Here is a 23,067-nt window from a genome sequence, read left to right on the forward strand (position 1 = left end):
GATCTACACCTTCAGTGAACCCCATGACTGAACCCCACTAAAGGAAATGTTTACAAAGGCGTCTACAGGGTCAGCAAATAGAACCTTTCTGTCATGTCTTTTGTCAAGGAGAGGCCATATGGCTTGGCCAGCCACCGTTTGGCACTGCTGCCTGCGGTGACAGGGGGAAGCGATGGCACAGCCCAGACAGAGGAGGGAGGTTGCAACCAGGGAGGCACGAGGTGGACGGCAGCCAAAAAGGCAATAAACCCAATAAACTGCTTGCCTTCAAGTGGGCCCTCAAAGCTGGAATATATAATATAAGATCTTTTTACCAGCTGTAGTGATGAAAGAGCACGTATGGTGAAATATATCGTGCTATTAAAATATATTATGTCGCAGTGATTTATAGCAAAATATAAAAAGTCAATCAATCAAACCAAATCAGCATTGAACAAAAAAAAATCCTTTGATGTAATTTCTTAATGATTGTAGAAAAGCATCAATTACAATCAGGAAACTGATAATCAACACACTTTTTGTCTTTATTGTTGATATCGGCTTGATATAAACAACAACGTACAAAGTGAGGAAATTAAACTGCACTGATTAAACTGCCCTCATCTCCTAATCCAAACAAACAAAAGTAACAAGAAGAGATCGTCTAACTTTGTTATGCGGACACAGTTCTGCTGTTAAAATGTCAAATACATACAGAAAAATTCAGGATTTATTTTCATATCTTAAATGAAAAGGTGATAAAGCATATTTTGACAAAGAGATTTATATCATACATTACTTATCTAAACAGTGCTGCTTGAAAAATTGCTTCTTTTTTTTACCAGTTTTATGATCCATCAAAAAACACTAACCACAATTTGTGAGGTCCAAGCAATCTTTAACGGTGGACACCCGCATACTGAATAAGTCATTTTCACCCACCACCAGAGCTGATATAAAAAGGACAGCATGTGTGTTTGAGAGACAGTGGTGTAACAGCTCTGGAGGAATCACAATCATTTGGCTTATCACTCTACACCAGTGCCTGAGCATACAGTAAATACATCTCCCAACTCATTACAGTTTAAATTTGAGTCTGGGGACTGTCATTAGCAGCAACCCCCTTGGTTAAAGACAAACCGTTACAGACACTGGTTGAAAATGTTTGTGCACGCCTGCCGCGCAGTAAAATACTGGAAAATAAATAGCAGTTAGAAAGAAAAATCGGAACTAGGAGAAAGATGTTTGATCTCGTCCTGTGCTTAACACAGAAAATGTGATAAGCAATGAGGTTTGGGTAAAACACAACATGATTAGGAGGGTGCGGACAGTATTGCAGTGGACCATTACGGTGGCATTTTGGCCAGTAACCATTACTCTACCGTGTTTTCTGTGCTGAGGGGTGAACAAATCTGTAGCACAATAAAATCAGGAAATCCTTTTGATTGTCTAAGGTTTGGGAGAATAATTACTTCTTTCTTGACTTCCCCCTCACCCCCCACCAATAATTTCTTCTTTTCAATGAACTGTGTGAATTGGTTGTGTTCAATGAGTCTCTTGGATGCCCCTTATCACCACTGTAGGAAACTGAGTAAAATGTCACTTTATGAACTGATCGATGTGATGTGTGCAGAAGAATTCCATTCTGTGTGGTTATTTTTGGGGCTGCTGCTGGTTATGTATGATGTAGTGCAGGGACCAGGGGCGCAGCATCATATCTAGATGTTCGTACCACCCATGTCCAATGATAGTACTGCTTATTATATTATACAAGGGATGTTATAACCCTCCTCTCCTTCCCCAACCGTCTTTTGAAAATTTGAATATGGGAACAATGATATTGAAATGGCATAACAAGGTCCAAGAATTGGTTGCCCAACCCCAAAAAAATGTAAATCACAGTTTGTGGTTGCTGTGGTTCATCCCGGGGGAACCATGACATCCTGCCTGAGAGATGTGAGACTCCCTGAGAGACTTCAGAGTAAATTAGGTGAAGAGACAACCCGTGGGAATCATGCAAATAAGCGGATGTGTAAAGTAGAACTAAAAGTAAATCTAGAGCAGTCCAGGTTAGAACTTGAGCAAAAAAGAAACAAGAGGGAAGATGTTGAAAAAAATGAACAAAGACATGATACTTGCCTCAACAAAAGTTCTTAAATTACACAACTTTTAAGTAAAGAAACACAGAATTAGCTGTGGTAAATTGTGCAGCCGTAACCTACATCAGCTCAAAAAATCAATTAAACCAAGGACCGAACACAAGTGCTAAATCTGGAAGATTGCATGCAATATACAGACATTGAAAGGATTTACCTTAGCATACTATACAGTCCATTTTCGGACATAAATTTACTTTTATGGGAGCCAATTACATAACGCAGACTCACCTTGAAAGGCCTGAGAGCGCTGCCCACTTTAGTGCAGCAGTTCCTCTCTGCAACTTCCAGGTGTCTCCCCCTGCGCTGGAGCACCTGCAGTTTGTCCTCCAGCTCCTGCAAGCTGTGTCTGTCCCTCGAGGAGAGGGGACGTCCATCTTTACACTGACGAGACAAACAACAAAACAAGTCAAGAAATACATGTATGCATGTGTGTCCACTTGTTACATGGCACAGTTATAAGCAATATCAGGGTATTTAATGTAAACAGCACAGATAATACAAAACACGTACTGTAAGTAATTTACTTACTCAGTGAAAATATTCATTTACAAAAATAACTTTTCTTGATATAGTTATTATGCCGATGTGTATGAAGCATTAAAATAAGTATGATCCCAGTAAATAATTATCACTATTACATACTATGCTGTATTTGTCTGCCCCCCGTCTCTGAAAAATAAAATCTTTCACAAGTATTAAGTACGCATTTAGAATATTAACTATTTTTTTCTTTTTTTGGGAGATGGGGGCTTTTATAGCCATTTTTTTTAGATATTTGAAGATAGACAGGAAAGGAGGAGAATAGAGGACGACATGCAGCAAAGGGAGGCGGGTTCAAACCCAAGCGGTAAGGACTACCAGGTTAGCCACTAGCTGCACTTCTTGTAATCTACTACGTATGTGATCTTTAATACAGCCATTCTTGTGTTCACTTAATACACAGAGGAGGAATGACAACTGCACTGGTCTCTCATTTTAAACTTCACATTGCCTTTACTCGTGTTTCCCTGTTTGTGCTGCCTGCATTTGAGGGGTTGGTTAAGGACAATACTATCCATCCATAAGTGCATGCAAAGACAGAGGGACGGGGCAGAAAGATAAAGGGGAGGGGCTGATGATACACTCATTATACACAGGGGCGACCACTAAACCTGCACAAATAAGACAAAAGGACATTTTCTCAAAGCTAACTGTGCTGACAAGAAAATAGCGTATTGGTGCTCCTATGCTGTGTGCACATATTTAAATTATTTAGTATGTTCATATTTAATATTAATCAATGCAAATGAGCCTCATTGCAAAAACAGTCCAATTCACAAAGATCAGCTTTATTAGAAGCATGTAGTTTCAGTGAAATTATTAGCTTCTTCAGAAAGTTGCTGGTAACTGAAGTGCATTTATAAGCGGTGTGTGTCATGCCCAGATTTTCCAGTGATCTCTTGTCCTCCGCTTTAAATCATGTCAGATTCCTGTACAGTCTGAAGGTGTCTTGTTTGCAGACACCAACAGCACTGACAGACTGCGATATTAGATCCCAAATTCGGTGTCTCTCCGTCACGTTTAAATTCCTGAATGCCTGAACCTTTTAGGAATGCCTCTGCACCTCGTTGATCAGGACTTGAAAATGTCATTTTTATTTTTCTCTCTACAAATGCTCTTCTTACCGTGTTGTTGGTGCAAAGACAACATTTAAACTTGGTCACATGGCTGATTGCAATCAGACGCGAAAAGGGCAACTTGCCCTCAGCTGCAAAACTTTATCGCCGTGCTTACGCTTTACTATCATTCGCAGCAATATCTTTAATGAATCGGACCTTGAGACGAGCGGTTGCAGGCGATGACGATTCATAATGCTATCAGCCGCCGCGATTCCATTCTTTGTGAATTTGCCCGACAGTGTAAAAAAAGAAAGAGCAAGCATTCTAATAGATGTATTAATGAATTAATCTGTAGAGGATCTATTATGTTTTTGTTCAATTAAGTTATTACATGACGTGTAGATAATCTGCACCATGTGGTAATGTCCCATATTGCTGGAAGCGTAGCGCCAGTGCTTTGTGTCATTTGGTGAGACCAACCTTGGATTTCAGCTTTTCTATCTGGTGCTCGACATCATCGATGTCCTCTGTGTTCTCCAGGCGTTCATACATCACGCTCCGTGTGCCTTTTATCAGATTCAAAGGCAGCACAGACATACCGTATGCCTGCAAGACAAGTGCAAAACTTGCGTTAGAATCACACATTATTGTCAGAGTGGAATGGCACGTTTTGGCACATGCATCCACCCACACATGCACACATGCGTCTGCCTGATGACAAACAGTCAAATGTATGAGAAAACACACCCAGCGTATCATATGGTTTCTTGGCCTCCCGGGCTATGTCATTTTTTGGGTAGCGGAAAAGATTAAAATGGTGGAATCTATAATTGTGCTGAGGTTTATTGGTGAGTTTGCTGCAACCATTTTGTGTGGATATCGCTGCCTCATATCACTGTGAAGCAATTTGCAGCTTAACAGTGCCCCCATGTGATAGCACCGTCCTCTATCCAGGCTTTACTACACCTTTTATGAGTAGAAGTTTAGAGAGAAAGATCTGGGTTCAAAGGTGTCATCAATATTGAATGACAAGAACTGTAATGAAATGAACACAAATCAACCTTTCTTTTCTATTAGAGGTACATACATTGTATAAATAATAATAGCAAGACACACAGGAAGACATACACATACATTCACACACACACACACACACACACACACACACACAGTGTCAGCACAGAGAGACAGAGAGAGAATATGTGAGCAAAACTCAAAAGACATTTTCATCTATCAGAGGGCTTCAATCTCCGTTGGAACTTTAATTAAAAACGAGGGACATCTCTGATAGCAGGAAACAGTCCAATCAATAAAATGGAAAATAACAGCAACAGGCCAGTGCTTTCTTGCTCTCCCTGTGCTGTCGCACTCTAACCAACTTGGAGAAGTGCCATTTTTATGGGTTCATAATAAAACAAAGAGGCCTTCAGAGCAAAAGGAACGTTCACCCGGTCAAAAAGGCTCTGTCCACTTTATTCTATTTTTCAAGTGGGGGAAACGTCAGAGCCCATATTTTTCTAAAACAACTTTTACTAGTTTCTGAGTGTTAGATAGCATTAAGAGAGTCGCATGGGATACTAAGTCAGTCTAGACTATTATTAGTCTCTGCTGTGGATCTCTGCTTCGGGCGAATGTCGCCTCCTGCAATGAATCATGGAGCTCTTAAGGCCGGAGCATGTCCCGAATATCAAACACACTCATAAAAGGAAAACCTGTCCTAGATCCCCAGAGAAACATTTCCCTTCCCTCAAATGTGCAACTACATGGGGGAAAGAAAAAAGGAAAAAAAACAGGTGTTCCTCTTCTGGAGTGTACATTTTTAGTTCACACATAATCATACATGATTATTAAAGACATTTTAAAAACCCAATGTGGTCAATAATTACCAGAAATAACTTGGAGCAGGGTGGATGGGAGTGTGTGTGACTCGATGTGTGTTGACTGAGGGGGGATCACATCAAAACTCCTGTTTGTTGCTCTTTCTACTTGTGATAGTGGAGTCAAAAGGGAGGAAGAGGAGGAGGAGGAGGAGGAAGAGGAGGAGCCCCCCTTACATTCTCAAGTGTATAAGTTGGCTTTAAGATAGTTCAACACATTTGAAATATCTAGGCTAATCTGCATTTAAAGATATCACATTTATTAACACATTCCCATAAATCCTGCATGTTTGGCATTAATGCCACATGTGCTGGTTTCACTAATGCCATTTGATGAGTGGGACGTTTGGCTGGTCGAAGCAATGAGAGGGTGATTGGGGGCCATAAGGGTCACGAAATCACACGTCCTCCACTCACAATTTCTGGTTAAGGCTGTTTTTGTAATTTTGATTTCATTGTGTGCCTCCCATATTTTCCTTTAATCCAGATGATCGACTTATATATTGAGGAATTTAGAATTGAAGAGATGATCGCCAGTTGTTGACAATTTAAAAGGTATTTAATAGGAAGTCAAACAAAATGTTCGTTTTTTCCTAATAATGTGTTTTACATTCGGCTTTAAAATGTAATTAAAAAAAAAAGCCTTAACTCTGGACCTTCCACCACATTGTCTGTATGTTGGTACATTTGCACATTTGAGGAAAGACTCCCCAAACATCAGATGCCACCACTCAGCTCTGTCTGAGCACTTGTTTCACATGCTAGTTTATCAGCGATGACACGCTTTACAGTCAGTTATGGATCCATTTGGTTCTCGTCACACAGAGATTGGAACTTCACTCCAAAATATTGACCATGTTGCCAAGTTTGAAACTAAGGTACCGGATAAAAACAACATGAAAGAGACAAATCCCAAATGTATAGTGTGCTGGAGATCGCTAAGAATGTTGAGGGGACAGATCTATGAGTGTAAAAAATGGCCAATGAAGAGAGCGGCGCATACTTTCAGCCGGTTAATCACTTGCCCTATGCTGACCCCAACAATATTACTTTTCATGTTTAAAACTATTTAGGTCTAAATAGTGCTTTATGATATGTTTTTCTGCCTCAGATTTCGTACGAATGAAAAGTTTAAAAAAGTGAATGAACAGAAATTTTCGACAAAAGAGAAATCCAACCAGCAGCCCAGTTATGAAAAACTCTGCCATGGTTGACGGGCTTCCCAGGCCGACCCTCTAACCTTTAGAGCGCTCTGTTGGGTTTCTGAAGACATTGTACCAAGTTTGTCCTTTAACCTCTTCTTTAATTACGGTTATTGCAGTAAGCCTTCTGCCAGGTGAAAGGGTCATTACAATCAGTGGCGCCCTAATCATAAAGTTGTCTCACATGCATCATTCGCACCCTAATGCACCTCTGTTTATGAATTTTTAATCAGTCAATGTGAGCTCGTTAATATTGGGTATTTGCCGGACGCACAGCGGCTGCAGAGAGAACAGGGAAGGTTAATTGTTGTGTCTGTTTTTAAGTTACACACAGAGTCAACACTAATTAGTGACACCTGCTGCCTGTGATGTTTGTCATTTCAAATCTAAAAACCGCTAAAGACGCTAAAACTGAGAAGCTGCTAGCCTACACGCATGTTTTGCACATTGCTCTTGGCAAATGATAATTAGCGGGTTCCCGTGGATGTGGATCCACATGTGGTGAAATGCTGGCACTGGACAGCCAGCTGTGGTGAAGGACAGCTGTGATGCAACTCTAGCAGGGTGAGGTGGACAAAACGTAATCCAGTATCGTAAAGAAAGGATCGGATTTTGATCGGGTCTGTTTTAGCCAACACTACGCCTGGATTGGCTCGGGGCTTCTCTGCTGGCAGTACAAGTACAGATGTACATGGTGTGGTTGGTACATCTACGTCGGTATCTGCTGCTTTAATGAGTATCACTGTGTGTTGTTTTTTTAGCTTGCTTAATAGGCAGTGTTTCCGCTGCCATTATATTAGGGGGGCGCCCCGCCCCATAAATAAATATCAAGAGACTCTGGAAATGTTCTTCCAGAAGCCCAGAAAGATACACTGCAGTGACAAAATTGTGGATAATTGTTATAAAAAAAAAATGTTTTTCCTATGTTTAGTTCAATGTACAGTTCAGTTGTTATATTGACATTAAAAGAAACACATGAACACCATGATTCATTTAAGTGTTTGTGTCCGCCTCCCCCCAAAGTGGAAAACCTAGGGAAAACATTTATATACACTTTAATGGAAAGAAGACTTAATGACTTGATAATGATCCTTTTATGTAGTTCTTCTTTATTATTTGTAAGTATTTTGCTTTTTGAAAGTGCTAAAAAAAAAAAAAAAAAAAACTCTACTGCGGTGAATCATGTATGCCATGTTGTATTCAAGATTCAGTTATAAAGTGGTAAAGAAATATAAATTCTAAAATCAAATTTAAATATAAAATAGAAGGCAAACAAGGGTGAAATGATTGTAGAATCCTGAAGTACTGTAAGTAGTGGAGCCCCTCAGAGACCCCGTGTCCTCAGGTCAGTCTCAGGGCCTGTGAGTTGATCAACAGACATTAATCTTCTCAACTTTAGTTCAGCGTCAGCGTCTTATGGCTGGCAGGTTAAGAGCAAGAGAAAGGTAGGTCCACAGTAGACAGAGCCATGAGAGTCATAAGTCAACATGCTAGCCCAGCCTTTAAATGAAGTCAAAGGACCTCACACGATGCATGAGATTTAAGAGCGGCCGGACCGCTCTCATGTCATCACTGCTGGGTACAATCACACAGAGTGGGAGATAATAAAGAGGCAGTAGGTATGTGCAAACAGTCCAGGTGATGAGAAGGACATTTACCATAAGAATATATTTGCATTATTAAATAAAATCCACACCATTAAAAAGTGACTGCTTGAGTATAAAGTGACGATGACAATTCTTCTCAAATCCAATGTAAAGCTAGTTTTCTTAAAGGTACAATCTCTTATTTCAACTACACACAAGGTACCACAGGGTAGCCCGACCCAACCACTGCTTTGGGACCAGCTATCGCTATCAAATTGATTAACAGGTGTTAAAAAACAAACTATAAGAGCACACAGCAACTCAAAACACTTAATTGAGTAAACACAGAGTAAATAGGACTATGTGTCTAATCGTGATCAAATGATACACACAAAAAAAACATTTCTATGTACTTTAATTCACTTTCATCCCTTATTTATTTCGTAATTTATATATATATATATATATATATATATATATATATATATATATATTTTAACAGTGCAGATATGAAAACACAAAGATCTCATGTTGGTTTGAGCTGTATTTGATATACTGTAGTTAAAGGTTTTACACTGTACTAGAAGACCTGAGCAGAACGCATACTAAACGTAGCATTAGTGGTGAATTTACTGAATATTACTTGTTTTTTACCAATAGCAACTGCATTTAAACTGTTAAAATCACTGGTTTAAGTTTAGCAGAAAGTTGTACACTCAAAAAGTGTAGTACTAAAATGTGCTTTTGCAAGGTGTCTCCGTTTGAATTTGTGTTTATATAAGAGAAAGCGCCATAAAAGTGCCATAAAAAAAAGCCAAAAAAGCAGTAAAAGCCATAACTCGCTTCACTTCGGATTCATTTTAAGTGCACACGGCTGCAGTGTTATATACTGTTTACATCACAGAGTTGTTTGCATTAAGGCTATGGCTAGTTCGGCACAGTGAGTAGTGATAAATTTGCAGCAGTCCTGGACAACATTTCCGCTGCTTATGGGACCTGTCACTTAGATTCCATTAAGTTAATCAGGCCTAATAGTAACACATGGTAAAGAAGGATAAATCACACCGCTCTTTGCGAATATGTGGAGGTCGCCACCGAGAAGAGTTTAGCACCTTGGAGACAGAAGAGAGAGCGAATAAAGTCGATGAAAAGGATGACAAGTGAGATAAGAGCTTCTGCATTTGTGTCTGAGAGGATAAAAAGAAGGAGGGGCGGCTGCTGCTGTCGCAACAAAGGCCCGATTGGTTGCATCAAAACAAGGAACATCACAAACAAAGACACACTGGGCGTTTGGATTTCCATAGGGCATTCAGAGTCAATATCAACATGGGGTCAGTGCAAGTCTGAGCATACTTTCATACCGAAAATGCACTCGGTAATTACCCACTCTTTAGAGCAGCTAAGTGAGGGAACGGTGGATACAATCCTAGCTGAGATGGATTATGTGTCCTGAAGCGAGATTGGTTCTACAGCGTAATTGACTCGGTTGTATGTTATTCATTAAGAGCTCCACATTCAATTGTTGTGTGATTTGTCAAATAGGACGCTTTGAGCTCAACAGAAACTGGATAGATTGGGGTTGGCTGTCACTTTTACTCTCACTCCTTTGGGTTTGATACCCGAGTAGTTTTTGTATTTTTCTCCAGCAGCCACTATTCTGTGTTACTCCCACCCTGACACCAGTGCCACCACCTCCAGGGAATATTCACAGTCCAGTTACCGAGATAACGGCTATGAAAAATGGACAGCATTAACAATTGTTACGGCACAGTCAATTTTTCTGATCTAGCAAAAAAAGGGGGAAACTGCAGAATGCTGAGGCAATCAAAATACAGGCATATATTAATGGACACAGAGATATATATATATATATATATATATATATATATATATATATATATATATATATATATATATATATATATATATATATATATATATATATATATATATATATATATATATATATATATATATATATAGGCAGCTGATAAGTGGTTGATAAGCCAGTGAAGGGTGCAAATACATCACGCAAAAGTCTCAAGTGAACGACGGCAGTCTGAGTAATTTGAGCAATAATATTTAACAAAAGTGTGCTTTATCAGCCATGAGACAGCCAGTGAAAAATCACCTTTTATTCTTTATTCTTCAAAACAGTGTATACGTCCCATGTCTCAATAAGCAGAGGTCATATTAAGCTACAGGGCTGGCCATCATCCCATTGGATGATTAGCCTTAATTACTGAGCAGATATAGCTCGGCTGAACACGTGAGACAACATCGACCACTTGTCTGAGGGTTCCAACTCACCGTGTAAGTGATCACTGCCAACATGCCGATCAAGGTCAAGGAGCTGATGGAGAACGACAGAGCCGTTAGACCATCTGCAGGGGAAGAGACGAGACGGCCGTTAGAGATCTGATCCTGGCCTCTGACAGAAATATCGAGAGCCTACTGTCTTGTGTGCACTTTGGCCGTCTTCCAGCCAGCTGTTTGTTTGTTGCAAACTTTGAGAATGAATACTCTAAAGATGCTTTTAAAATGTTTTTGCCTGAAAAAGACTATTTGATGTATTCTAGTTTGCTCTAAATCCCCCCCCACTGTGCACTGTATATAATTCCAAGGAGTGCTGTGTTTCCTGGTGAGACACACATTGCTGTAATACTCAGAGCCAAACCTGCTGTTACCAAACTGAAAATGGTATAAAGACAGGAACTAAATGCAAACATTATATCAGCAAGCTAATGTTGGCTACCGTTGCTCAGTTGGCTGACATTTTGGATGGAAATTTAAAAATAGTTATTTTTCACAAATTAATCTTGAGAAGTGTATAAATTATCCTGATGAACTGGGACATAGTTTCTGTTGTTGAGTTGTTAAAGGACACTCCACTTCAAAGAAGTTCGGTGAGGAGAGTTTGTGTTATTACTCAGCCTGTGAAAAGTTGTACATCTTCCGTTGCCATAGAGTCTGAAGGAAGAAGCTTAATGATGTCATCGCGATACATCGTGAACCTTTTAATGTCTTAAATTGAGTCCAAGGAACTGTCGAGAGAAACACGCACGCCCTCAAACAGAATAATGAGAAATTCTAAAATGAATAGTTAAGCATCTTAAGCAAACCGCACAGCTGAAGCTAGGAGCACAGCTCATCTGGAAGGATGCAGCTCTCTGCTAATGTTCTTAAGGGGAAAACTCAGGGAATTCAATCCTTGATGGGAAGCATGTTATTCACAAGGACAGGGGTGAGGCATCATGCTGGTATTCTGGTAGTCTTGGGCTTAATGAATGCACTGTAGCAAAGTCTTCCTCTGGAGACACATCTGGTCACCATTTTTTTTGTCAGCGTTGCCATTTCACACATTGATCATGATTGGTTTTTGAACAGCTGGATCTTTCGATGTATTGTAGGTTGAGTTGACGCGTGTCACCTTTGATTGAGGCAGAGAGGGGACCACCCACCAGGCAAGGGCAACAGTAGGTGTCACACCAGCTGGAGTTAGAAGACAGGGATTGATGGAGACACTGATTGCCTCCACCCCGTCAAGATCCCACCTGTTTTTTGGGTTCCAAGTAAAAAGCTACACAGTTGTCCCGTTATAGCTATCCCGCATCCTCACAGCAGCGACTTCGTAGAGCCCAGCCCACCTGTCAGCATGGACATAGGTGGCTCTCGGCTTGCCTTTCTCCTTGATAGCAGCATTTGATTTGGGAATATTAAGCAAGTATTCAGGGAATGTATAATTTGTGTTGTTCATAACATACATCACTTTCTTTTCGAGGCATTTCACAAGCAGCGGGACAAAGAGGTGGATAATGGAGAAAAATTACACAACTGCTCCCTATTGTATTGTATGCAAGAAGAAAACTTTGAAGTCTGACAGCTGGGTTGAACATTAACATTTGAATACACGTTTCCTATTCCCATTGAGATTTTGCTGCAATTGTTTGCTGGTGAGTTTGGTGAAAATAGACAATGGCTCCATGTTCTGCATGGAGCACATTGTGTCCATGAAGTCCACACAAAGCAAAGGATAGATGTTTGCTATTGTCTATTATCGGAAGTGCTTCCACATCTGTACAGCTTCGATTCCAACAGAAGGAGAATGAGGTAGCTATATCTAGCCCTGCATATAGCCCTTCAGGCCTGTGTATATGCATGAGCCTTGTAGAGAGAAGCGTTTATTAAGGAGCTCCTTTTCGGAGTAGGTAGCAGCTCTATCATCATCTATGAAGCAAATTTAGGAAAGCTATAAGACACCACCAGAGTTGTTTTCTTCTCTTTGTGCGGTTAAAGCTGAAAAAGTTATATAACTTGTGAAATGGGGTTAGATAGAAGTTTGTGTTTAAGAAGATATTTTGGGCATATTGTAGCTTTAACCTCACAGTTGAGTAACAACTTGAGGGACGGCAGAACATGTCGATCAATCTTATCAAGATGAGATCAACAGCGTCACTTCAACTCCCTCACCATGAATCTGTCGACTGAAGCCTCAAATGCATTTGGAAAAAATAATAGCCTCTGTTCTTATAAATGCTATTTTAAAACCATGTAAGCAAAACACACTTTGGACTATGTATTGTGTATGTACAAAATGGTTTAATTAAATAAAAATATATACTGTACAAGACTCTAAATTGAAAAAATACTAAATGTCACTTATGTCACAGTGGCTTTCATTTTAGAATTTAACAAGGTGTTCTGAAGGCAGGTCAGAGAAAACAAAATATAATATACAGTAAACATGACAAAAACGAAAATGTGTATATTTCCTTAAGTAGTCTATTCATTAATTGTTTATTTATTGATAATATCAGCAGAGCCTTGAGAGTCAGGGACAGATTTAAGAACCTTCTCACCACTTCTATAAAAACAGCAGATCTCAAACAGAATAACTCCAGGCTAATATTGCATTACAGTCTGATTGATACGGTATAGATTTGCTCATACACAACTTTATTTGTTATTTTCTCACTGACGATGAACATAGACTGCTTCTTGCCCAAGTGCTCTTCCTAGTTACAGTTAGACTCCCACCCACTCTACCGCACCTTGAGGCATGGCCAAAAATACAAGATCGCACTGTCTGGTCTTGAATAGCAACAGTAATAGCTTCTGATCCGGAGTATATTTGAGCATCATTGTAACATATGTAATGCTGGACCCATTAAAAATGCAGGGGCCTTAATGAACAGTCGTTGCAAAGCAGTCGGCAGGGTTATGTGGCAAAAGTGCATTTCCTTTACTTAATTAACCTCCCATCTGGAGAGAGAAGAGATGAGGAATTAGAAAGAGGATGATCCTCACATTTCCTCCTCAGCAGCCGAGCTATTTCCCACAGTGCCAGGGGAGGAAGGTTAGGGAGAGCGCGTAGGGGTCCGCTATTGTGAAGAGAGGCAGATGGTTCAACTTCCTCCTTGATCCCCAGATGGCAAAAGGCCAGAGGACTGTTGAGAGTCCACATTTGGCAAGGCTCCGTTCAACAAGTGGAGATGCTCATGGAAGGTCTCTCCATCATTACTGGAGTATTATAACTGGTGAATTGAATTTCTTATTGCACATTGATATTGAGGCTATGAAGTCACATATTGGTTGTTATTGAGTCATTTAGTGAGGGCTTGCTGGAAAAGTGAATGAAAAAGTTAATCCACAACCAGGAGTGGACGGTAACATCTGGGAATACCACGTTTGGCCGAAACCTATACAAATCAACATGAATAGTTTTTGTGGTGATTAATCAATAAAGCAATGAGCTTTTCTATTATCTTACACGTAGTTACATGGATAGAAAAAGTGACTCTGTGATCTGCATGTTGGTGCAATCAAGACATACTACATCTGAGCAGATGTGCCTCGAGAAAATATATTTTACCTTCACCGTCCTTTTCCAAAGTTATTTGTGTAATGAAAATCACCGCACAATCAAAATAAGTATTCGCCAATTACTGTAATTTGGACATCATCAACTGTGATGCATTACTGCTCCTTCCTTTGTGCCTAAAACTGTTGAATCTGCCCCACTTATCATTCAGCACCTAGCTTTCATAGCTTAAAGTAATCCATGTCCATTTAAAGTACTTACCTCTCATCTGACCCTAATGAGCATTGCATTGATTTTAAACATGCTAACCTCCATTACCTGGTCTTCTATAAGACGCATGTCAATATCTACCAACCTCACTACTTTTAAAGTAAATGTCATAAGGACTTAAAGGTGAGTGTCGTTTTTAAGATTTAAAATTGTGCAAACCTGTCATCGTTTTGAGAAAACTTGTATCTTTTTTGTTTCGTCTAAAATGTTTAAGACTTTTAGACTCAACACAAATGAATGTGTCTGGATGGTAGTCGCATAATAGAAAGAATATGACAGAAAGAAGCAGAAAATATATAGTATAAAGAATGGATAGGAGCCATGAAAGTGACTTTAAGTTAAATAATAAATATGGTTAATGAAGGTGTAGGATGGAATGAATTAAGGAGTAGAAATAAAATCCGGTAGTCATGGTAACAACAACTATGAAAGTAAGACCCCAGCATTTTCTAAAGAGGCTATACTTACGACTACTTCCAAGCTCTTCAAAAAGGTATTGAACTTTCTCCCACTGGGTGGAATTCCGACCAGGTGGAGGCTCGAGTGGAACGAAGGCTCTGAAAGCAATGAAACGATAATTCAGCAGAAGAAAGGTGAAATGCATTAGGTTACTTCTAGGCACAGCAGCCAGTGCACCATATATGCTTCAGTTTAGTCCTCGGAGAGAAAGAATTCAAATATCACCGTCCATGTTTTTTTAATCATTCCACAACAGATGAATATATACCGGTGTCATTGCTGTTGCTCAGAGAAAGACTTTCAGAAAGATACACTGCAGCTAGTTCTGTTGGAAAACAGTGACAAAGCAGCTTATTTCAATACAGTGCATAGAAATGCACTTCTAGTCTAACATCTCTGTCCCACTACACAGACCTTTATGTCCTATATAACGTAATGCTCAGACAGAAATGGGAAAAGAGGCTTTCACAGTATGTCCTCTGCTCCAGCAACGACACGTCTAAGCTCCATGGTGAATGTCTTTTTTCTTTATTATCTGCATGCTGTACAATTGGACCGGCGCCTCTCTCCTCTAAACAGGTTTTTTTCTTCTGATTTTAGAATTCTATTTTGTTATTACACAAAAGATATCACAAATGAAAAAGGGACTTGAATAAAAATGAAATAAATTAACTTAATATTCTTTCTCATATATCAAATAAATAATAATCGCTATAATGTTACATTCCCTGTTTAAATGTGTTCACAGCAAACATAGGGCATACAAATCATAGAAAAAGGATCTTGCAAAACTGTTTTATTGACGTTTTGCTTTTCCACTGCCCCTTTGAAAAATGGATTAATTTCTCTTCTTCTGGACCGTCTTCTAAACTCTGCATCTCTTCCTATCCTTATCAATTTATGTGTAATGGAACAAAACAAAACAGAAAAAAGCTAAAGTGTTATAGCCTTCTAGATTTAGCACTATTAACCTCGACAGATCAGATCAGCACTTCTGTGCTCAAACGGTTTGATACCTTGAACTTTTAGACCCGTTTCCTTGAAGAGGTAGATGAGCGAGTGTTTTGTTTATTCTAATACGTTCCCTCACTTCCTGTTAGCTCCTAATTACATCAATCAATAATCCTAATTAAATGTAGACACTTAGACCCACCAATCACATAGACAGACCAACAGAATTTCCAACGTTTCCTTTCAATCATAAGTTCTAGATATATATAGAGATATATAAATTGTATCTGAACAGCTCTTTGATGTTGCGGGAAAAAAATGTGAAAACATATTTTGTCAACATTTATAAAACAGCACTTCTTAGGACTAACATTTATATGTATGCAAGCTAAATGGGGGAAAGGGTCAACAGTATTGATGCTGCAGTGCAGACTTTGATTCCATTAATCATGAAATAGTCTCCCATCCATGAATCCGTCTTGACAGACAGAAATATGCTGCTCTGGGAATCTGCTCGGATACTTTTAGTAAGTTAAAAAAAAACTGGCAAAAAAAGTAAAATAGATAAACAACGTTCAACAGGGGAGGGAAAAGACATTAGATCAGCATCTCAAAGACTTCCCTTTGCCTAACATGCAAAAAAAAAGAAGAAGAATTTCAGGTCTCAAAAGGCCTCATCTGCCCCTCCACCATGTGGATGCCCTCAGGGCTCCACACTTCATCTCTTTCCTATAAATGTGTTTCCTTTTGGTCGTGTTAGGTGTCATTTTTCATTTTACTGTCTGCTGTAGGAAGAAGTAACTTTCTCAAACTCTAGGTATTTCTTAGAATGAGGAAAAACAGAACAATTTAGAGATATTCATGCTTTTGCCGATATGACACAATATAAACAGAGTTGTAGCTCAACTTGTGTTGACAAGGTTTCAAATACAAATGACGGTAAACGTGATGGAATTTAAGGATAGGAGCTACCATCCAGACATTTTAAAAGCACTGATCAATAGTCTTCAGATTAACTTAAAGTCTTAAAGGTTGAATATCAGACTAAGATATGTTATTTGTAATAGCAAAAATAAAAACGTAGCAGTGAAAGATCGGGGGGAATTTAAGGAGCTTAACACCTGCAAGGTACAAAGACAACAAATAAAAGACATGAAGAAAAGACCTACCGAGTCAACAGTCACTGAACACAACCATCAGTATCGGAAAAGCAGGACAGGATAAAAGCTATTGTGTTGTTGGGAATCAAAAGACCACAGCAACAATTGCACGAACAAAGCTGCAATAGTTCCAGTTCATGAGGTAGAAGAGGGGCTAAATTGCTTCTGTCAATAAAAAAGTCTTAGCAACCAAACTTTAGGCTGTTAGAATGTATAGGCATGTGTGCTTTATTTTCCCAAAGCAGGTGAGCCTTCCTCCAATGCACCATTGAATGGTTGAGAGAGCACAATGCATCGTATAGGCTGAACTCCAGGCATGCTGCCACCATGGCCGCAAAGAAATCTCTTATGAGGTGCACAACCAGTATATCAAAAAAGCAGATAAATGGGACATGGCTGAGAATGTGCTTCAATATAGATTTGCAGACACAACATACAATGTAAAAAAATAATAATAAAAAAGAAAATAGATGTATTATGTGCTTTGTATATAGAGAAAATGTATATAGAGAAAATGCAAAGAATGTAGTTCAGAATCAGATAGACAAGAATACAAGCTATATTTAGACAGAGGTCTAGAGTGTCTTCTTCTCCTGAATGGTCCTGCTGCTGCTTGAAGGGGTCCTCCTCTCATTACCTGAACACAATGACACATCCACACCAACCCCTCCCACCTACAGTGTACTGAAGCAGAAGAAGCCATCCGTGTCTCCAACTTACCCAATTAAAAGGAGCGCTACGCAGACAATGGTGAATCCTACTGTGTACTTCAGAGCGTTCTTCACTTGCTGTAATAAAAAGAAAAAAAAGGAAACTGGTCAATCACAGCTATGAAAGGAAAAAATTATTATTCATTATTGGTGAGGGAAAGGGGGGGGGGGGGGGGGCATATGGACTACAGTGAGTGAGAGCTACACAGAGTCAGTGTGGATGCAAGTTGACCTGGTAGAGATAACGTGTCACTCCCACCGCTATTCACGGTGCTTTTAAAGTAACAATACAAAAGACCTCTCTGTCTGTTAGAGAAAGTGCCTCTGTCAGCTCAAAACTGACACACGGAAAAGGAGAAAAGGCACTATGTGTTCGCTGGTGTTTGGTACATCGCTCACTAAAAAGACTTTTAAAAGATAGGGATGTCAATTTGTCAAATTCCAGGTGACAATATGCAGCCTATATTTTTGTCAAACAAAAAAAGTTTGACAATGGGACTCCTTTTACTGCCACAATATATCATTTAAATAGAAATGCATTGTAATTCTTTTTTTTCCCCCTTGGATTTTTTTAAGCTTGAGTAGCTTATTTAGGCTTTTATTGTAAACACAAACACATTACAAGTGCATTGTCTGTATCTTCATGGCCTACATTTCCTCATTCAACCAGCATTTATAAAAATATATAAAAAAATTCAGAAGAATACAGAACTTATTCTGCAGCAGCACAAGTGGTCAAAACAAATCTATACAGTATCCTTCACTACGGGGTAAATATTGTACTTTTGTATGTTGATTTGCATAAGAAAAATTAAACTAAGTTAATAATAGGACCTTGACAAATCAGTCAGACACTATTATTAAAAATAACAATTATTAAAACTTAAAATTTTAAACACAATCTATGTTTATTTCCCTTCTGAACATTCAAAAAGATTACAATTTACTAGATAGTCAGATGAACAAGTTATATTCTACCATAGGACAGATTTGACCATACTAATGTATTATACAAAGAGATGACTGATGAACTAGTTTCAGGTTTACATTCATGTTTGTCATTTCATCTATAAAAATAATGTTTTTTCTTCAGTAGCAGGGCACCAAATACAAAAAACAAACAAACATCAGACATTACAGATATTACAACAAAATGACTGAAGAAACATATAATCCGTCATGCACCGTGCTGATAAAATCTGATTTGAGTGTATTGTGAAGGTTCATGCCGTGTTTAAAGATTTGGGTAAATAAAAATTGAAAGGATGGACATTTGCTATCATTGTTCCTCATGTAGAATGTTAAAATGGGTGCGATCACATGCGTTCACGTTGCCTTAAGCTGGCTGGGAAGTTCAACTGAAACAACCTCAAGACATGTTGCATGAACAAATTGGTCGGCCGCACATGAATCATCTGAATGAAATTTGAATTCTTCAGAACTGCATGTAAGCAGCTAAAGTACCGTGTAGACGAAGAAGGGTGCATTCTCACCGAGCATCTGTTCACGTTGTCGTCGTCCCTTTCTTCGTAGTAGAAATAAACAAAGGGGATCCAGAGGAAGACACAGAACAGGATGATGGAGTAAAGTGCTGTATGGACACAAAAGAAGAAATGAAATCCGAGAATTAGTCAAAGAATATGCTTTAATTTCCCCTTTATTTATTCTAACAGCAGTTGTGACAATTTAAAAACATCATTCAGCAGTCAGAGTTGAAAGCCAAAGAATTTCTTCCGACAATATGACCCCGTTCCTTAAAAAAGGGATAAATCTAGGCCAGGAATCACTTATTAATTGTTCCAGAAACATTGATACCACAGTGAAACAATAAGTAACTTACATTCAGTCATCCATAAATAAATGTTTGTAATGGTGCACATCACATTTGTAATTTTCACTCTCTCTTCAAGCTGTCATATATTACTTAATATATGATAGTTAATTTGTCTCGTGCCGAAACACTGCAGAGCACCAGTGGTTGTTTGTTTTTAATGTCACATGGGTGACTATTAGGCATTATCTTAAGTTGTCATTTTGTGTCAGTTGACGCTTTGGGCAGTTGGACATGTGTAATATGAATGAATTAACAATATATGTAAAAATACTTTTACATTATTCACAACAATCATATACCTTCATAATGATGCACTTTTAGGCAGACATGTCCTGCTACTTAATAAGGAAAACAACAGATATGGTGCGTCTGCAATTCCCGTAGCTGAAAGTAAAAGTAGACACCCAGGGTGGTTAAAGAAAAAAAAGGCGTTGACAAATCACAACAACTAATATAAACCACCAGAGAGCAAGGGCCAATGGCCCCTCCCCCACTGTATACCCCTTACTTCCAGCACCTAGCTGGGACCAAACGCATCTTGGAACGCTGCCTTCATTTTGATCTCACCTACAAACCTGTAAAAGTTTTGCGAGGGACCGGGAGCAAACCAGGCCGGGGGCGCTAATGGCTTCTTCCCAACCTCCAACCCCAAAGAAATGATCCCTGAGGAAGCTCGGGGCAGGCTTCCATCAGAGGCAGTTTACCATAGAAGAAATGTACAGCGGAAGTTTGGGCATTATAAATCATAATGTATGACGTGTTTGGAACAAAGATGGGTTTTTATGAGAGGTCCATCACCTTGCAGAGCTTTATGTAGGAATATTAAAGGTGACTGAATTGATTTGTTAAGCAAAGCATTGTATAGCTCTAGAAGTTGTTCTAAAATAATTATTATTAATGGTGTTTTATAGGCTTTTTGTTCTCTATTGTTTCAAGACAGTACAAGAGATACAATGTATGCAGGACAGTAGCAGTGCGCTATAGAATTAATATTGAGTTATCTAGTGAGAACTAGATAGTTCTGTTAAATTTGGCCAAAAAAGTTATACATCTTTATTAAATAGAAACATGTATGATGGTCTCTGCACTCTCCCACCAGTACGTTGATTTATGATAGTGGTTGTTTTATTTAGTAGATTATGAAGCTAGTAAATGTATTCCTGCTGATCCTTTGGGTCTGCTGCTTGTTTAACACATGCAGATGTTGTTGTTAACCAGCTATCAAAGTTTAAAAATGGTGTTTGACAAGACTTCCCAGGTTGAATGATTCGATCGACTTCACTTCATCTTGGGACAAAAGGTGGACCAAAGCCACACTACAACCATGGATTACAATTGCAAGCCACTTCATTAAAAGCAGTCTTTATACGGCTGTTTTCTTTTTTATGTGCCATCTGTAAAAGCCGGTTAATAATACTACTGGGAGTGTTTGGAGCAAATGAAAAATGTTGCCGCTTCTTTTCTGATTGTAATCCAGAGCACTGAGCAACTGATTCAAAAAGGCATTTGTATTTCAACACATGATCCTTCAGTATCACTGGTGTGTTTAATATTGCTTTGGGCCACACTCACAAAGCAGGTAATCATCAGTCCCACTTCAATGTGGACCACCGCAATAGAAAAACGGGTTCCGTTCACTAGAGCCGTTGATCTTCTGTATGAACGGACACGGTGGACGCAATACACCCGTCCCTGGTGAAAGAGCTCACTTTTCTCTCATCCAAGCCTTTTTTTGTTTTTTGTTTTTTTGTTTCCTTCTGTACAAGAATCCAAAATGCATTAGAAATTCATAGAGCGGAGGTGAGGCAAAAACACTTAAATAGAGATATGCTGTTTCAAGCTGGGGGCTTTTCTCTCTGCAGCAAATGGATGTTGGTGAAGACAGCCCAGATGACCCCAAAATAACCCAAAGAGAAGCATGTCACAAAGATGTGCTCCACAACATGGCTGGCACAGCCCAACACGCCTCCTTGAGGTGGTAATGTGAATCATTAGTGCACGTCACATTGGGATGCCAAATAAAAACAATGTGCACAGAGGAAAACAGCTACAACTACATAAATGTTGCTGCTTTTCAGACATGTTGTGTTAAGTCAGCTGAATTAAACACAATCAAAACATAGAACCATTATGGTATAAGAGATTTAGGACTACACAGAAGACACAACAACTGAATATGTGCCCTAAACTGTGCCATTATAGCACGATAAACTACACAATTGTAAACTGACAAAAAATTTGGTCTTGATAAACATTTAATCCACCACACTTCAACTTCAACGTACAAACAAGCGCTCCATATCAGTCAAGACTGCACAGCCTCGAGCAAGTACCAACATACCCCCCCTGTGAGTAGGACTATATTTCCCAAAATGCTCTCTCTCCTGCAGACAAATGAATGTCATTGGAGTAGTGGCTTGCTTTTTGCCAGCTGTGATTGTGACAAGGCATTACTTTCAATAAGCACATGCTCATTGCTCCACTAACGTATCCATTTACACTCATTTACAGCCGGGAAAGCCGAGTTTAGGATGACGCTAGGAGCCAATAAAATGCAAGCCCTGCACAGTATGCAGCATTGGGTGATATTAATCATAACACCATGAATATTAACATACTGAGAGAATAGGTCATATTGCTTTACCACGCATCATCCATTACTCTCTGAGCAGATCTTGTACTGGGAAGAAGGCCTGACCAGGGATGGAAGTTTAGCACATTTATCCCCTCGACAGAGAGCGCAGGATGAATAATTGATCGTCCTCCCTCCACACTTTATATAGCTCTTGTGTTCAAATATAGCATGGACCCCAATTTACTCGTATGGGGAAGCAAAAAACAAATTAAAGAAAACATATTTTGAAAGTTTTTTGGGAGAGGTGGCCATAAAAGCCTTCACATACCAATGGAGTGCCAGCTGGGGAAATAACGCAAGGACATCCACACAGGCAGTAGTCAATAGCTCATTATATTTTAATAATCATTTGTGGCAGTTTACAACAATTATAACTATTACAGGCTCTCAATCAAAGCAGTAGTTTCACTCCTAATGAGGAACATTAGAGCCGTGTCCTCACCTTACTGTGGCTCTCCACAGAGACATTAGCACCTGGACTCCTGTCCCTGGCAGACAGGCAAAATCTATTACATTTTTTGGGGAAAATTAAATGCCAGGGGAGATTTCGCACAGGAACACCGACTCTAACAAAAGGACTCCAGAGACTGATGAAAATATATGTCTGTACAGACACTTGCTGAAAGCGATGACACTCTGAGCTAGCACTCTCATTTTCAGTCAAAATCAGGGAAGGCTATTTTTTTTTTTTTTTTGGGAAGGGGGCTAACATGGGATAAAACACAAGTGAATATTAAGTATTAAAATATGAAGGAATTCAAATGTGATGCCCGTGTTGCTCCGCTTGTGTTGGATGAGTGAGTAAACACACGTTTGCCAACATTCA

The 23,067-nt window shown here is 39.2% G+C and overlaps 1 protein-coding gene across 1 annotated transcript in view; it reads right to left on the minus strand.

Annotated features, from left to right (window-relative positions):
* lmbrd1 (LMBR1 domain containing 1) overlaps positions 1-23,067 on the minus strand; it is a 51,444-nt gene that overhangs the window by 17,575 nt on the left and 10,802 nt on the right. The window contains exons 4-9 of the mRNA XM_068724147.1: positions 19,266-19,363; positions 17,783-17,850; positions 14,961-15,049; positions 10,712-10,785; positions 4,217-4,342; positions 2,367-2,519 (exon numbers count right to left, since the gene is read on the minus strand). Coding sequence (XP_068580248.1) covers positions 2,367-2,519; positions 4,217-4,342; positions 10,712-10,785; positions 14,961-15,049; positions 17,783-17,850; positions 19,266-19,363 — 608 coding nt within the window. The remainder of the gene's footprint in view (positions 1-2,366; positions 2,520-4,216; positions 4,343-10,711; positions 10,786-14,960; positions 15,050-17,782; positions 17,851-19,265; positions 19,364-23,067) is intronic.

The sequence above is a fragment of the Cebidichthys violaceus genome, unplaced genomic scaffold (assembly GCF_023349555.1).
Source record: "Cebidichthys violaceus isolate CVI_PGR_0920_01 unplaced genomic scaffold, fCebVio1.0.p SCAF_10, whole genome shotgun sequence".
NCBI classification, from domain to species: Eukaryota; Metazoa; Chordata; class Actinopteri; order Perciformes; family Stichaeidae; genus Cebidichthys; species Cebidichthys violaceus.